The 18,450-nt window shown below is 47.8% G+C and overlaps 1 protein-coding gene across 4 annotated transcripts in view; it reads right to left on the reverse strand.

Annotated features, from left to right (window-relative positions):
• Positions 1 to 1,289: 1,289 nt before the first annotated feature.
• The window catches only part of GPBP1 (GC-rich promoter binding protein 1), a 77,234-nt gene continuing 60,073 nt past the window's right edge, over positions 1,290 to 18,450 (reverse strand). For 2 of the 4 annotated variants that reach the window (XM_036280926.1, XM_036280925.1), the window contains 6 exons: positions 17,822 to 18,006; positions 17,068 to 17,208; positions 15,570 to 15,737; positions 14,958 to 15,145; positions 10,056 to 10,158; positions 1,290 to 2,173 (listed from right to left, as the gene is read on the reverse strand). In XM_036280926.1, coding sequence (XP_036136819.1) covers positions 2,015 to 2,173; positions 10,056 to 10,158; positions 14,958 to 15,145; positions 15,570 to 15,737; positions 17,068 to 17,208; positions 17,822 to 18,006 — 944 coding nt within the window. In that variant the 3' untranslated portion in view covers positions 1,290 to 2,014. The other 2 variants (XM_036280927.1, XM_036280928.1) reach the window with 2 other exon arrangements.

Below are 18,450 nucleotides of genomic sequence, written 5' to 3' on the forward strand. Positions count from 1 at the left end.
GGGGTCATGCAGGTGGCAACCAGTCAATGTGTCCCTCTCACATGGATGTTTCTCTCTTTTTCCCCTTCCCACACTATCTGGAAATACATGAAGAAATATCCTCAGGTGAGAATTTAAAAAAAACAGTTTACAGCAACACAACTCAATGTACAGCAGCCAGGACCACGTTTGCCCTAGACCTCCGTGGCCTAGTGCCACATGTCCACCGAACTCGTCTCTACCTGTGGGCTTCCTTTCAGACAACCTGATCCAAACTCTCACCAGCTGTGCGCTGTTTAGACAGCCCGTTGAAGCTATGGGGCGCTTCAATGGTTCTATGGAAACGTGTCCAGCCCGCCCCTCTGTAAGCGAGCTCCACGCCACCCTTCAACATGGAGAATCACCAGAACAGACACACCGTGGCTGTCCACACCTGCCCACACCCCCCATCACAGGCACAATGAATGCACTTTATGGACTGCTGAGGAATGGGAACTAAGGCAAAAATCACCTGAATTTAAGACAGAAAACGCCAGAAATAAAGAATCACACATTTTCTGAGAACTCTTCAGAAAACACAGCAGGCAGACTTCAGCTGTGGAGCCACAGACCTCAGCCCGAGCTGGCCGCGGTGCAGCGGCGGGCCCAGAGGGCACACGCCCGTGCCAATGCACCGGGCACTGGGCTGGCAGGCACAGGCCTCTTTTTAAAAATAACTTCAAGGGGCATTTAATGCTAAATTCTAACACATCCTCCTAAGTTTCACGGGTGAAACTGGGTTATTTTAATTCCCCATCACCACTGCTCAGTGTGAACCAGTCAGTCTGGCTCCTGGTAAAAACTAGGGAGTCTCGGCAGGATCCTGAGGAGGAAACAGCAAAAACACAGAAGTATTCTGAGGACACAATCAGAAAGCAAGCTCTGAGGATGAGCTGATCGGACAGAACCTCAGCGCCCTGCTGCAAGAGGATGCCCTTCACAATCAGGACATACTACGCACGGAGTGAGAAGGCAGGCAACGCCAAGGGGGGCCAGCGGAACACACACCCACGTGCTCTTCCATCAGCGAGACAGAAGGCTCCGAGTCTGTGCGAGTGGAGCCAGAGCGGCTGTCCGGCCTCCGCTGGTCCGGGGAGCGTGGTGAGGCCTGGTCGGGACTCGGCTCTCCAGCTCTTTCCCTGAGCTCAGAGCGGTGGTGCCCTTGAGCGAGCGGAACTGGTGGGCGAACCAAGCGCACTGTGCTGAGACAATACCTCGAACACTACAGAGAACGACAACGTTCTGAAAATCCAGTTTATTTCCATGTTGTGGACAGATCCAGTCAGTGTGATCAGTTTTTCTGCACGTGTAATAATTTATCAAAATAAGTTTTCCCACAACAACTCTTTTCCATCAGCTCTGAAAATCCTGGTCTGACAACACACCCAAATAAAGCTCTGAAAATCGCCTCTTAAAATTTGGAAGAAAGTGTGGCAAGTCTTTTGGGGAATAGTTACGGAACTAAGAATGGCTAAAGAGCGATTCATGTTTTCCAAGGTGGCTAGTACAACAGGTGAGCTCAGGACATTAATGTTTTAGTGCACTTTGCTCCAGTTTTAGCCAACATGCTACATTGTCCTTTTGGGGGTCGGGGGCGCACAGAGTGGACTCGAGGGTTTCCACTGTACGGAAAAGATAGGACTCTGCAAGCAAAACAGTGTAAGCTGCCTTTGTTCTTAAGACCTGGACATTTTAAGACAGAAGCTTTGCAAAACATTACACGAGTTTTATTATTAAATGAGGAGTCTCATCGTTACACCGTCACATTGCTAGTCAGAGATGCTGCAGTGATGAAGAGTCAAGGCTGGGCCAACCCAGGTCCTCACTTCTACAACATTCACGTACAAAGAAGTAATGTTCAACACAGCCCAACACAACATCCTTGGTTTTCTTCATACTGAAGTCCCCAAAATCTTCTAGCGGGCCTCTCCCCACGCGAAGGCAGCCCTGCGCTCAGCGGCTCACCCGCGGCGTGCACGCGGCCCGCAGCAGGCGCTCACACGTCGTCATCGTCCGAGGTGTCGCTGCTGCTGGTCTCCGAGTCGTCGTCCTCGAGAGCGGGCTGGAAAGGGCTGTTTTTCCAGGGTCCAAACTTGAAGTCACAGATCAGGCCATTTTTCAAAATACCATTTTTCCTCAGACCGTTCTTCTGCAACTGAAATGTCAGAAATAAAAAAGTAAATAAACTATCCTCCAAGAGTTACTATCAAATGAAGATATGGCACTAATTAGCACTTGAACACAATCAAGTTAATGAAAGTGCACCCAACCCATGTGCAGCCCCAGTGTGGCTCAGTGGCTGAGCGTCAACCCTGCACCAAGAAGTCGCCGCATCGATTCCCGGGCAGGGCACATGTCCAGGTTGTGGGCCCGATCCCCCATGGGCAGCATGCAGGAGGCAGCCAATTGATGTTCTCTCTCATCCATGTTTCTATCTCCCTCCCTCTAAAATCAATGAAGAAAAAAATAAAAATATTAAAAAATAAAGCGTACCCAACCCAGAAAAGTCGACAGATCATGACATCGTTTCTGGAAAACGAGCTCTGTTCAGGCAGAAGACCCACCTGCTCTAATCAGATATTCCCAGCAAATAGCCCGCCTGAGAGCTGCAGGGCCCAGCGCCGGGAAGGCGGCTGTGCTGCAGGTGCTGCCCGGACAGACCAGCCACCGCTCAGCCGCAGCTGCTTTATGCTCGGACCCACCTGGGCCACTAGCAGGCCACACAATCTGCTTTATTCAGACTCTGCAGGATACATAGAAAACAAACTCCTCCAGCCCTGGCCGGTTTGGCTCAGCGGTTGGAGCGTCGGCCTGCGGTCCGGTGAGACCCGGGTTCGGTTCCCGCTAAGGGCACGTACCTCGGTTGCAGTTTGTCCCCGGCCTTGGTTGGTCGTGCGGGTGGCAGCCACTCGATATGTCCCTTTCACGTCGATGTTTCTCTCCCTTTCTCTCCCTCCCACTCTATCTGTACAAAAGTTGGAAAAAAATATGTCCTCGGGTGAGGATAAAAAAAGAAAACAAACTCCTCCACCCTTTGCTTAACCACAGAGATTAAGATACTGGAAAAAATTAGTTTCTATTACTAAAAAGGAGAAATCAGAACTAAAAAGTTAATATGATAATAAGAAATGGGTCCAAAGATCACCTATGGTGGTGGTGGTGGTGGTCACACAAGGACTTGACCCAGACTAGAAACTAAATTATTTAAAGATACAAATTTAAATGAATAATAATGTACACTCTACTAACTCCAGCCTTTTAAATTTCTTTCATAAAAATGACACAGTTAGGAAAAACAAAACAAGAAATCTAAAAAGAAAAAGAAAAAACATGTTTGACACTGGTGGTTTTCATCAAAATCTCTAAAACAACCCCTTATAAGACCAGCCCAGCTGTGTGATGAGCAAGCCCTGGGAACTGTGCGCAGGTGCGTGCTCCAGAGGTTCTGACTGAGGATCAGCTCACCAGACCGGAGGCCCAGCGCCATCAGAGACCTTGAGGACGAGCGGGCCTGGGTCCTGGCTCGTTCCCCTTCCCTTCCGACTACTTCGCAGGTTTTCTTTCTACCAAAAACCTAATATCTAAACTGTTCCTTTCACGTTGAACAAACGACCTCACCTCTTCACTGAGGAGCGAAAACCACGCTGCCGCCTCTGGAGCTCTCTGACACTGGACACGGAAATCACCTGCACCCCCATTTAAAGGGACCTTTCCCACCCCCCAGCTCCGCTCTTGTTTCACATGGTGCACAGCCCACCCCCACCTCCCCTCTCCCCTGCCTGCGATCAGCTGTGAGGATTCTGATAGACACCAAATGAACGTCTTCATCTCTGCTTTCTCTCCATGCCTGTGTCACCCCAAGAACATCTAACTTAATGTGCTTTCTGAGACCGCCTAAAACCAGCTCTATCTTCTGTATTCGGTGGTAATGATGATACAATGATCAGTTCATAAACCGGAATTCCCAAATCCTGCCGATTCTACTTCAGATCTCTTAGTCTCATCAAAACCATTTTACGTCATTTCTCTGCTGTAGGCCTCACTCATGCCCACTGAGCACTGTGACACATCCCCACTCTGCCCCTGAGCACTGTGACATATCCCCACTCATCCCCCTGAGCACTGTGACACATCCCCACTCATCCCCCTGAGCACTGTGATACATCCCCACTCTGCCCCCTGAGCACTGTGACTCATCCCCACTCATCCCCCTGAGCACTGTGACACATCCCCACTCATCCCCCTGAGCACTGTGACTCATCCCCACTCTGCCCCCTGAGCACTGTGACTCATCCCCACTCATCCCCCTGAGCACTGTGACACATCCCCACTCTGCCCCCTGAGCACTGACTCATCCCCATTCATCCCCCTGAGCACTGTGACTCATCCCCACTCATCCCCCTGAGCACTGTGACTCATCCCCACTCATCCCCCTGAGCACTGTGACTCATCCCCACTCATCTCTCTGAGCACTGTGACTCATCCCCACTCATCCCCCTGAGCACTGTGACTCATCCCCACTCATCCCCCTGAGCACTGTGACACATCCCCACTCTGCCCCCTGAGCACTGTGACTCATCCCCACTCATCCCCCTGAGCACTGTGACTCATCCCCACTTATCCCCGAGCACTGTGACTCATCCCCACTCATCCCCCTGAGCACTGTGACTCATCCCCACTCATCCCCCTGAGCACTGTGACTCATCCCCACTCATCCCCCTGAGCCTGTGACTCATCCCACTCATCCCCCTGAGCACTGTGACTCATCCCCACTCATCCCCCTGAGCACTGTGACTCATCCCCACTCTGCCCCTGAGCACTGTGACTCATCCCCACTCATCCCCCTGAGCACTGTGACTCATCCCCACTCATCCCCCTGAGCACTGTGACTCATCCCCACTCATCCCCCTGAGCACTGTGACTCATCCCCACTCATCCCCCTGAGCACTGTGCTCATCCCCACTCATCCCCCTGAGCACTGTGACTCATCCCCACTCATCCCCCTGAGCACTGTGACTCATCCCCACTCATCCCTCTGAGCACTGTGACTCATCCCCACTCATCCCCCCGAGCACTGTGACTCATCCCCCTGAGCACTGTGACTCATCCCCCTGAGCACTGTGATACATCCCCACTCATCCCCCCTGAGTACTGTGACTCATCCCCACTCATCCCCCTGAGCACTGTGACACATCCCCACTCATCCCCCCTGAGCACTGTGATACATCCCCACCATTCCCCTGAGTCCTATAACACATCTCCAACTAATCGTCCTGATCCGTCTTCGCAACTCCCCCCAATGCACACATCACACTGTGTCTACAAATGACGACCATTTGCGCCCTAACGAGCCCTCAAAGGCCCCTGCTGCTGAAGGCCAGCCCAGAGCAGCTCGTGCCTGCGAGCCCCAAGCCCCGAGATGTGCAGGCCCAGTGAGCACAGGAACGTCTGCTGCCTTGAAGAGGGACCTTGAGCTCCAAGTCTTCTGCTACCAGACATGAGATGGGCAGGTGAGAGCGTGGGAGGACACTGAACAGTCATTCTCACGTTCTCTATTTACCTAGTAGTGTCCTTGTCACTATTATCATCATCAGCATCACTAACCTTACTTTTGCCCACCCCCGGAAATCCTTTTATAAACAGTATCAGGCCCTACTGAGTTTTCATTAATATAAACACATGCATGACTTTGTCATCCGTGCACTGTTCTGCAGCCTGCAGTGTGCACGCGTCTATCCCGGCCCATCATCTCATCTCCGCAGGGTTCTGTCTGCCGTCCCAGCCATCACAAGGTTCTAAAGCCATTCTCTCAATCAGACATTACGCTTTCCTTGAAACTACTACCTTATGGTAATGGTACCTGGTGCATTTCTCTTGATGCCTTTCTTAAAACTCAAAGCAAGTCTTTCAAATAGATACACAAATAGAAAAATGCAGTCAATAGGCTAGTACTCACCAAACATGGGTGAGTTTCAAAAGCATGAAAAGCAACCAGATCTGAGCCTCCAGCATATGGTTCAATTATTACAACATTCCAGAAGGGCAACACTGTGGGAACAGGGACGACTCTGTCTGCCCCGGGCTGGAGCTAGGAGGGGAGAACTGAAGGTAAAGGGGATGTAGTCTGGCGTCAGTGATGGGACATGTTCGCAGCATGTATGTCAGGTGATCTCATCGTGTGCGAACATCAGAGGGCGCACACACGCCCAGGCGTGGGCACCTGCTGCCCCGAGGACACCCTGCACAGCACGTCACTGAGCCGAGTGCTGCAGGCAACCGGGCCTGGGGCCTTCTGTGCCCAGCTCAGACGCAGCCGCACAAGTGTGCTGCGGAGGGAGGAAGGGACTCCTGCTGCCCTGGGGTGGGGTGTCGGTATGAGGCCGGGACATGACCCTGCGAGTGTGTGGACTTCCTGCACACTGTCCCACAAGCCTCCCCCTGCTTCGCGCCCACGTTCAGAAAGAGAAGGTGGTCAGTGCTGATCCGTGGACAGGGATGGGGCTGGACTGATGGGAATATCAAGGAGAAGCGGGGTGCGGTGCAGGTCACCACAGCAGTGCCCGTCAGGAGTAAGTGGGGGCCTGCAGGTCACAGGGATCAGAGGTCGGGTGGAGAGGTGGAGGGCAGGGGACAGCTGTGCCATGGGGTTGGCTGTTGCCTGGTCAAGGAGCTCTGTGGTGTGCACTTAGCAAAGGAAAAGGGGGTGCTTGGCAGGGAGAGGGTGTGAAACTGAGGACTCAATATGCTGACTTGGAAATGTGTTTTTGGGTCCACAGACCCCACCTGGTACAAAGGCTGGACGGATGGAAATGAAGCTGCTGCCACCATGACGGCCTGGAGTGTCCCCGCAGCACAGACCCCACCTGGTACAAAGGCTGGACGGATGGAAATGAAGCTGCTGCCACCATGACGGCCTGGAGTGTCCCTGCAGCACAGACCCCACCTGGTACAAAGGCTGGACGGATGGAAATGAAGCTGCTGCCCATCATGACGGCCTGGAGTGTCCCCGCAGCACAGGCCAGGCTGGCTCCACACCCACAGAGCTTCCACTGACGTGGCAGTGGCCTCAATGTCATCACGGTCACTCCCGGGGACCTGTGTCCTTGCGCAGGATCTCAGCTTCCCACAGAGACCGTGCAGTGATGTGCTCCGAGCACATCACTGCATCTGGGGGCTGCCGCGCCCTCAAATCTGCAGCACTGGGGGGACAGGCTCCTCTGGGCACACTAGCTGGTCGTGACCGATGGGACATGAGCTGTGCACTCAAAACGCAGGTGCTGTGAGTGACCAGTCTGCTGCCCAGCCCCAAGGAAACCACTCATCAAAGAAACACAATCTCCTGAACACGTCTTTCCGTTTCCCCAGGAAATTCCGCCCCACTGGGGTCTACCGCTGACTGAAACGTTGCCATTAGGTTGGTGACTGTACACTCACCTTTGTCAACAGTTACCCAACTGTGTAATAAAAGTGAATTTTTGTGTGTAAATATACAATAAATGTAAGCAAAAAAAATCTTTCAAAACAATTGTTCCTCATCAGCCTCACAACCCTGTTCACTAAGAACTTCTGAATAAAAATTAAAATTAATGGAGAAAACAGTAAAATTATCTGTTTACAGAAAACATGACCTTATTTGCAGAAAACCCTAAAGAATCCACAAAATAACTGAACTAATATAGCAAAGTTGCAGGATACAAAATTAATGCAGGAAAATCAGTTGCCATTTTTATAACAATGAACAGTCTAAAAAGAAAGTAAGAAACAATGATATTTGCAATAGGATCTAAGAGAATGAAGTAATTAAGAATAAGGGACAAACTCAATCAAGGAGGCAGAGACTCCCCACTGAAAGCTACAACGTTGCTGGAGAAGAGGACACAGTGACGGGAAACACCCCACGCTCACGGGCGGAGGCCTGGGCACGAGGGAAGGGCGGTCGTGCTCGAAGTGATCTAGATGTGACGTGGGCCCATCCAGATCCCAAAGGTCTTTTTGGCAAAAGAGAAAACACCTCCTAAAAGTCACATGTAATCAAGACATTCCCCAGGGCCTGAACCACCTCTGCAGAGGAAGCTGCAGGTGCACCCAGTTCCTGACCTGAAAACGCACTGTGGAGCTGCAGCCACCAGAACAGCGCGACCCCAACAGGAAACAGGCACGCAGACCGAGGAAGTAGGAATGCCCAGAACTCAACCCTGCACATACAGTCAAATGACTTCCTGACAAGGGTGCGAAGACCATTCAATGAACAAAAGGACCGTTTCAACAAAGAGCGGTGGAAAAAGTGATGTCCAATGCATGTCGCACCATGTACAGAAAGTGATTCAAAATAGGTCAAAGACCTGGCTAAATAAAAACGACGAACCACTCAGAAGAAAACGGGAGCTCATGACACTGGGTTCGGCAGTGACTTCTGGAATATGACAATAGCACAGGCAGCAGAAGGAAAAATAGATGAACTGGACGACAAGAAAGTTTAAAATTTCTTTCATCAAAAGACACAACAGAGCTCTGGCCAGTTTGGATCAGCGGTTAGAGCATTGGCCTGTGGACCAGAGGGACCGGGGTTCAGTTCCTGCTAAGGGCACGTACCTCGGTTGCAGTTTGTCCCCGGCCCCGTTTGGGGTCGTGTGGGTGGCAGCCAGTCGATGTGTCTCTCTCACATCGATGCTTCTCTCTCTCTCCCTCCCTCCCACTCTATCTGAAAATAAGTGGGAAAATATCCTTCAGGTGATGATAAAAGAAAAAAATACCCAACAGTGAAAAGGCAACCTACAGAATGCAGAACAATATTTATAGACCGTTCATCCCATAGGAGAACCACACCAGAACAGACAAAGGAAGTGACACAGCTCGGCAGTAAAACCCTTCAGGATGAGCAGAGCACACAAACGGCCAATCAGCACATGAGAAGATGCTCAACGTCACTAACCAACAGGGAAATGTGCCATCAACAGGAAAACGAGCTACCATCTCACAGCGTCAGAAGGGCTACTGTCCCAAAAAAACAAACCCACCACTACTACAGAAAAACAGCGTGAAAGTTCCTGCGAAGGTTAAAAATAGATGACCACAGGACCCAGCAATTCTACTGCTGGTCCATCTCCAAAAGAACGAACACAGGGAGTCGAGGTATCTGTAAACCCATGTTCACGCATATCATCATCACTCGAAACAGCCATCACGGACGAGCTGGATACACAAAATGTAGCACACACATACTATAGACTACTGTGCGGCCTTAGAAAGGACATGCTGACACACGTACACAGGTGACCCTTGAGGGCACTATTACACGAAGTGAAATCAGCCATTAACAAGAGGACAAACACGGTAGGGTTCCCCTTACATGAGGGACCGAGAGCAACTGAGGGAGACAGAAAGCAGGGCAGTGGACTCCCAGGGCTGGGAGGGCTGGGGGTGCAAAGGGTCGAGCTTCTGGTCTACAGCGGAGAGCGGCGAGGTGGACGGTGACAGTGGTGCACAACCTGAACGTGCTTAAGGCCACAGAGGTGCACATTTAAAAATGGCTACGTGGAAAAGTTCATGTTATGTGTACTTTGCCACAAAATTTTTAAATGCTGTGAAAAAAGTTGTATTAAATCTGTCCTTTATTTATTTAAATTAGGGTGATCATGTCCATTTTATTATGATGTTAATATAACTAATTTCCTCAAGATTTCATTCAAAATGCTAAAAAAAAGGTGTTTAAAACACTCAAAAATTTAACATGTCCATACAGAAAATCACTTCTGCATGACCATAACTAATAAAAAAACCATGACTTTGAGAAATCATTACAACTTCCTGACACTCTGTCAAATATCCCTAATACTCCTTTAAAAAGAAAATATAGAGACATGAAACAAGGCAATCCTGGCCCATTATGCGATGCCCAGCAAGCTCCTGAAGAAAACAGTGCCCGCCCCAGCGCCGCCCCCCCCCCCCCCCCGCCCCGCCCGGCCCCGCGCTGTTGTGACCTACTGCTCTGACTGAGAAAGGCAGCGAGTGAACTTGCTCAGGCTGGGCCTCCCCACCTGCTCACTGATGACCTGGAATTCCCTCATCTCGTCCTCAGTCAGGGGGGCGCAGGTCTCGTCGTTCTCGCTGTCCTCCTGCCAGCCCATCTCCTTCAACAGTCTGGGAAAGGGGGAGAGGAACACGCTCAGAGCTGTGCCCGAGGGACAGCCCTGCTTATGTCACGTGCAGACAGCACATCACCATGCAGTTCCCAAGACACATCAAGATGAACTTGAGTTTATGCTCTGACGTCTTTCTGAAAATGAATAAACAGATAAGATTAAGCCCAATAAAATGTCTTTGATAGCAGGATCAGAATGAACTGCTTAGCTGCTTTATTTCTGGTAGCACAGGTTCCCTAGGCCAGAAAGTTCCAGTCTGCTCACATTCATGCAGTAAAAAGAAAAGCGATGCTCTTCCCATTTGCTCCGGTTCCACGGCAATGCATCGGTCTAGCTGTCATCAGGTTTTCTCCTTTCAGAAGAAAGGCAGGGCTACCTAACCCTGCCTCACACTTCCTCAAGCATGGGCCTGCTGGCAGCGCCTCTCGTGTGTCACCCCCAACACGTAACCCATGTGCAATGGCCCTGCGCTCGGTAACATCAGAGAGGCTGTCTGAAAAGCTCCCAATCAGGATCTAAGAAAAATGGCTAATGGTTACTCTCTTTTCCTTCTAATTTTTAAAGAGAATACCTGGCCCTGGCCGGTTTGGCTCAGCAGCTGGCCCGCAGAACAAAGGGTCTCAGATTCTACTCCTGGTCAAGGACGTGTACCTGGGGTTGCAGGTATGCTCCCCAGCTCTGGTGGGGCTCACGCACGGGGCAACCAGGCCATGTATTGTTCATATCAATGTTTCTCCCTCTCTCCCTCCTTCCTTCCCTTCCATTCTGTCTAAAAACCAATAGGAAAATATCCTAAGGAGAGGATTAACCAGAGAGAGAGAGAGTGAGAGAGAGACCAACAGTGACCCACCCACGACCCACCCACTTCCCTCTCGTGGCCACACCCTGCAAACACAAGCACCCTGTGCTGCTGCATCTGACCTAGGACTGCAAGGTCTCTGTTTCTAGGTGGACACATTTTTTTATACTGACATGACTATACTTTTTTAAAAATTAACTATATGCTGTGAAGTATCTGTTACTCCTGTTTACACCCATCCATCTTTCCACCCAGCCGTCACACATCAGCAGTGTGTGTGTGGCCTTCCTTCCCTCAGTGAAGCAGCCTCCAGGAGACGGTGCTCTTTAACTCCACACCTGCATCTCACAGGTGAAGAATCGGATCACGTAAGTAGAATGACTTGCATACTTAATGGCAGACAAGGAAATAAAATTCTGGTTTTTGCCTCACAAGTCAGTACACCTCGCACCAAACCGTGCTGCCTCTGGACCAAAAAATCAGCCATAAGTGATCGATCACCGCCCCTCTCACTCCCTTTCAGCACTCAACATTCCTTTCTAAGGCACCATCTTCACTCCTGAACCTCGCCTCCCTATGAAGCATTCCCAATGCCACCCAGTCCAGGGCCTATAGATTTAGAGTGGTAACAATCTGTCTTTGCTAGAGCCTCACTTTTACAGTTTCATTGATAAAAACTGAATCTTGCCCTGGCTGGTTTGGCTCAGCGGTTAGAGCGTCGGCCTGCAGTCCAGAGAGACCCGGGTTCGGTTCCCACTAAGGGCACGTACCTCGGTTGCAGTTTGTCCCCGGCCCTGGTTGGGTCGTGCGGGTGGCAGCCACTCCATGTGTCCCTTTCACGTCGATGTTTCTCTCTCTCTCTCCCTCCCACTCTATCTGAACAAAATATCGAAAAATGTCCTCGGATGAGGATAAAAACAAAAAAAAACAAAAACAAAACCTGAATCTTAACAATAATACAGATAAAACAAATTGTAAAAGTCAAGTTGTCCTTACTGTCGATTTTCTCCTCTGTTCCCTTATTCCCAGGGACTGTAACTGATAACAGTTTCTGGAATAGCTTTCAAAACAAAGAACCTTGCAGATTTTCCCTTTCTTCACAATCAGGAATGCATCTTAAGAAAGAAGGTCATCTCTAACCCCAGTAAGAACGCCACACTGCTGTCGGGCTATTCCGTGCACTCCCCTAACACAAACTAGGTACATACTCAACTCTACACAACCTTCTTCCAAATGACTACCCAGCACCCTTGCCGTATCACTATCTCCCCCTGCAAGCAGTTTCACAGAGGAGGCAGAAAAATGTTTGAGCTGCTGCACCCCTCGTTCAGAACCAATCCAAGCACTCAATAAATGCCACGTGCCGGATACAGTACGGAACAGAATGCCAGTATCTGTCCTCATGGAGCTTAGGTTCTCAATGAACATAAAGCTGAAGCAGGTATAGCCCAGTTCCCTAGTATTCTAGAATTTGATGAAGTTTGCAGAGAACTCGCATCACAACCAACAAGAAAATCCACCAATCGAGCTTTAACGAGCATCACCCCACACTGAGCCTGGTCCCAGGGGAGGTAAGATTTTTAGTAAAAAAACAATATAGTTTATGCAAAACAATTATAGTTACATAAATAGACAAATATAAGTGATAAATTACCTTTCATTGCTTTAGTAACTGTAATTCCTTAGTTATTAAAAAGGCACTGAGACTGATACATTTAAGAATTCTATCTGGCGTTGAGAGTACACATGTATGGAACAAAGCCTTTAAAAGATGAGCAATGCAGAGTGAACAGTAATCTAAACTGACCGGAGTGAGTGCAACAGAGGAGGACAGTTTTGGTGCCTATTTTTCCCTCTGTGCTGTGTATTTCTGTACCGGAATTTAAGCTTCAATAAAAGTCTGCTTAATTCAAATCCAACGAACAAGCAGAGCCAAAGTCCTCAAATCCTTCATGTAGTGATGCTGAACCATGTGGTTTATTTCAAGACCACAGGAAGGATAAATGATGCCTGCAAAATACCTGCTCTTAACTATAAAATCATAGGGAAACCTGGCCGGTTTGGCTCAGTAGTCAGTGTCAGCCTGCGAACCTAAGAGTGGTGGGTTTGATCCCCAGCCCAGGTCTGGGTCCTGCAGGAGGCAACCAACCAATGTCTCTCTCTCACATCAGTGTTTTTCTCTGTCTCTCTCTCTCTCTCCTTCCCTCTCGCTCTATCTGAAAAATCAATGAAAAAATATCCTTGGGTGAAGATTAAAAAAAAAAAAAAATCATAGGGGAAAAACCACAAGTCTACTCTAGACTAGAATACACTTCAATTCTGAGACTAAATCACTTAAGAGTTCGCTAAATAAAAGATACCTAAGGTTTGATAATGACGCAAGCAGGAAGTGCTCTTGAAAGTTTACAATAAAAAATAAATCCCATCCTGGGACAACGGGATGGATATTCACAAGGAAAAGGATGGATCTGTAACCCTACCGCACAGCATAGGCACAACATGCACAAGCAATAAAAAAAAATTATAAAATGACTTCATGAAAATCATGCTTTTGTATTTCAAAAGGCACCATTTAGAAACTGAAGACAATTCACAGAATAGGAAAAAAGTCTGAAACTTATACCAAAAATATAGAAAGGACTCTTACAACCCAGTAAGATAAGTAATGCAATTTAAAATGAACAAAGAATTTCAACAGAGATTTCTCCAAAAAAGATACACAAATGGTGAACAAATACACATGAAGAGAGGCTCAGCACTGCTGATCACTATGCAAATGAATATTAAAATCCACAAAATATACCATTTCACGTATCATAGAATGGCTACGATCAAAAAGACAGATGGTATCGCGTGTCCGTGAGAGCCTGGGGACACGTTTGTCCTCACACTGCTGAGAACGTGGAGTGAGCTCCAAGTGAGTTTGGCAGTTTCTCAAAAGGTAAGCCCAGGTCCCAGCACTTCCACTCCGAGGTATCTGCCCGAAAGGAAGAAAACCCTGCCCACACACACAGGTGAACATGAGCGTCCACAGCAGCACTGTCCAGACACTCAAAGAGCAGACCACCCAGGACCTCGATGGACAAGCAGCGCAGCCGCACAGAGCACCAAAGGCTGCGAAGGGGTCAAAGCAGAGACACGCTGGCCAGTGCCAGTGGCCCCAAAAGCCACTGTGCTACGTGACAGGAGCCAGACACAGGACAGAACAGGTCAGGCCCTACTCCTATCCAGCATCCAGAAAAGGCAGATTTAAAGATACATGCAGGAGACTGGGGTTACCTACAACAGAGAGAAAAAAGGAGGGTGACTGCAGATGAGCACAGGCTGTCTACTGGGAGTGACGAAATGGTCTAAAGCTAGACTGTGATGACAGTTGCACAGCTCGGAATATACTAAAAAAAAAAAAAAAAAAATCAATGATTTGTACTTTATTTTTTTTTCTTCAGTGATTTTAGAGAGAAGAAAGGAGAAGGAGAGATAGAAACATCGATGAGAAAGAACATCAACTGGCCACCTCCTGCATGCCCCCCACTAGGGATCAGACCCACAACCTGGGCCTGGGCCTGGGTATCAAACCAGCGACTTATTCGTGCAAGGGCCGACGCTCAACCACTGAGCTGCACTGGCCAGGCAGCAATTTGTGCTTTTAAAATGGATGAGATCTGCCCTGGCTGATGTTGCTCAGTGGTTAGAGTGTCAGCTCACGGACCACAGAGACCAGGGTCCGGTTCCCGCTAAGGGCATGTACCTCGGTTGCAGTTCGTTTCTGGCCCCAGCTGGGGTTATGCAGGTGGCAACCAGTTGATGTCTCTCTCTCCCCCTCTCTCCCTCCCACTCTATCTGAAGATAAATGCAAAAGTGTCCTCGGGTGAGGATAAAAAATGTAATAAAATAAAATGTGTGAGATTTATGGCATATAAATTATATCTCAATAAACTGCTAAAAAATAACCACATTTCTGTAATATCAAAATCCTAGATATAAAAATAAACATTCACCTGTGTTCTGCCTCAAGTGAACTGGAAAGCACATCAGTCTGTGGGAAGGTCGAAGACCGAGCGACCTGCTGGGAAACCACCGAGGCGTTGCCGTTCTCCTGCGGGACTTCGCTTTCACCAAAGTTTCTGTTTATATCTCTTTCTTGGTGAGTGCTATTGCTGTTATGCAAATTAAACGAGTCGTCATCCTGAGTTTTAGGGAATTAGAAAAGAATGAGTTAGAGAATACCACTGTTAAAAACTGTTAAGAGGTCCTGTTAACTTCCATTAATAATACACAGATGTGTATTAAATATAATCATTAAATCTGGGAGACATTCTCGTAAGATACAAAACTAAGCTGTGGTGAACACACACAGCTTCTTGACTCCAGCATTCACATCTATTCAACAAAGGCCAAAAACCCGAAGGATAAAGGCAGACAACATGGGGAAAACATAAAACATGTATGAGCAGAAATGTAAATGTCATCTCTGCCCCAGAACCAGAGTGAGGGAACGTGCTCCAGAAAGAAGCCATTCACGTTCACGCCAAGTTCACGCCAAGGTCCCGAATGGTATTTGCCCGGACATCCCACGGGCACGGCCCCAACCCAGAGCTGCCGCCCGGCACCTTCTCAGAGCCAGCGTGGCCACCGTCCTCGTGCTCCTCCTCCACGCGGTCCCTCTTCAGCGCTTTCAGAAACTCGCTCTTCCTGTCAGTGCGCATGCGGGTCAGCTTGGTCAGGCGGGGCTGCTGACTGAGTCTGTCCACAGGTGACGAGGAATTTGAGCGATTGCACTAAGAGAAAATTCAGAAGTGCTGATAAATACGCAGACAGAGCTCCTGTCAGTTCGAAGTCCACAGCCACAGCTTCCTCTTCCACCTTTGTTCACCATGTGAAACTGACTTTAAGGTCCATTTCAAAGACTATTTTCCTCTCTACCTATATGTTTTATCTACCCCACTGGATGAGTAAACAATAGAAATTTTCTTACCCCAGAAACATTTAAGGTCTGATAACACAAAGAACTATGACTCTAAATTAGGAGTTTAAACACTATTTTAAAAATAAATCCTGTAATTGTTTAAGCATTTCAATAATACATAGAAAAACAGTGTTTCAAACTGTGTTCCAGAGTTCTAAGGCTGGAGTTCTAATAACAGCTCCAGGAAGATCTATTTACATTCACTGACGTGCAGGTACACACAGGGTGTATCAGGTAGAATTTCACCTGGAAAAGTTCTGTGGCAGGGCAGGAGGAAAGGGGAAGAATCATGCACGGACACCCTTGTTTCCAGTGTTCCACTCTGACAGTGGGGCGCCGTAGGAAACAATGTCAGGGCTCTGTATCACAGAGTTTTAACCACGACAATGAACCATAATGCTTAACTGTGGGCAATAATGTCAGATTAGAATGAGTCTAAACCACAATTAACCAGAGGAGAGGAGAATGCGGGTCTTCCACCAAAGCTCTGAAGGTGTGACTGTGTACACTGTGAAACCAGTGCATGAGGAACCCTGGGGCCCCACTGAGTGCCCACAGCAATCTCAGCAGAAACGTGTTGTCTCAAGTATCTTTTGACCCTGAACCCGTCAGAAAACTCCCTGGTATTGAAGTTTCAGAAACTGATGAAGTGACAAAGAAATCCCTCACTCCAGGCACCTCGAGTCAGGGCAACAACCACCTGCTCCTTCCCTCTTCCTCCCTCTGCCCCTAAGTGTTAACACTGATAACATTCCATCCGCCCCAAAAGATGATGATGTCATACAAATCTTCAGTTTTAGTCAGGAGTCAATCATATGCATAGCATAACTCCATCACAAATATCTAAACTGTAACTTTCCTAATTCTTAAAAGTTCTTCTTTCCAGTCAGTGCATATATGGCATTAATTTTCTCTACATTTTTGGGATGTTTGAAAATTTTCAGTAAAACTTTTAAAACTCATTCCTACTTAAATGTTCAAAAGTGTCAGCAAATAGAGGAGAAAGATCTAAATAAAGTTTTGTAAAAGAACTACATCATTTCACTGTAATGTAGCCATATAATGAATGTATGGCTTTTGCTGATAATGAAACTATGTTTATAATATGCTGCATTTTCGAAAAATAACTGTAAATGCCATACCTCCTTTACTGAAGTTGTTGATGGACTGAAATTCTTGGTGGTTGATTTAAAAGCATTGAAGTTTCCGACACCATATGTAGACTCATGAGAGAAAGAAGTCCCAACTTTATTTTCTTTAGATTGGCTTTTCCACTGGGTAGGCTGAATAAAAACGCACCCACATCAATATACATCGACAACACAGCCTCTACGGACAGAGACACACGAGGGAGCAGCGGGAAACAAAGGCGCCGCACGTGGCTCATGAAAACACTCTGTGCGCATCTCCCTCATTCCCACGCTTCTCGTGATCTTTCTCCACAAATACAGTCCAAGCACGGTGTTCAGATAAAAACGTCTGACTACTGCTATTTTTCCAAAGTTTTATAAACCTAGTTAGATTTCCTCTCCCTAATGTCAAGGAAACACCAGTGGGTGGGAGTGTCACGAGCCTGACCCAGCGCACAGGAAACGTCAGGTGTCCGAGGTCAGGTCAACCAGAGACGGTGGCAGAACCAAGTCCCACAGGTCTCACTACCGCCAAGGCCACCACACGGGCAGACACACACACGGGCAGACACACACACGGGCAGACACACACATGCCTTCACAGGGCAGTTAAAATTAATGACACACAACAGGCCAACTGTTTTCTCTCAGCCAAGTCACCACCCTACCAAATAACTCAATTTGGTGTACAATTTTTAACATTTTCCCAAAATAGTTCAATCAATATCAACTTAAAACTTGTATTTTTTAACAATTTAGAACTTACTTTTGTAGGTGGAGCAGCAGGTTTAGGGACTAAACCTTTATAAACACTTGGACCAGTCCCGTTCTTTACTGGCTGTGACTGCAGACTTCCTACCACTGGAAATCCAGAGAGCTGTAAGTCTTTTGCATTACCTTTCTTAATGACCAGCATCCTGGGAGTTCTAGATTTAGGATTCGGAGGGTATTCTGCATAAATAAAGGACGAGCAAGAGTTACACACAGTTTAAATTTTAACATAAAATTAAACCATCAGAAGAATAGTATACTCTAAATCCTTGATCGTATTTAAAAATAACAGCTGCTTCCCGGGTAAAATAATTAAGCTAAATAAGTATGACCAATACTCCTGCTTAAGAAATACAGCTGAAGTGTAGCTGAACAAATCGCAGAAGAGCTGAGTGACGTCAAGCCACACATAAGACGTACTCCGCTGACGGTGGCCTAGCGATGTCGCTGTGACCAAACCACGATTAAGTAGATCTAGATACGTGTCATTGCAATTTTCATCCTAATGACTGTTAAGACCTGGAATATAAAGTATATTTTCCTCTTTCCCATTTTGCAAAGAGAATTCTCCTAATTCCTTTTTGTTCTTTGTATTCTCACTTATGAAGTTATTACCAGGAAGTA

This window comes from Molossus molossus, unplaced genomic scaffold (genome assembly GCF_014108415.1).
Source record: "Molossus molossus isolate mMolMol1 unplaced genomic scaffold, mMolMol1.p scaffold_m16_p_3, whole genome shotgun sequence".
NCBI classification, from domain to species: Eukaryota; Metazoa; Chordata; class Mammalia; order Chiroptera; family Molossidae; genus Molossus; species Molossus molossus.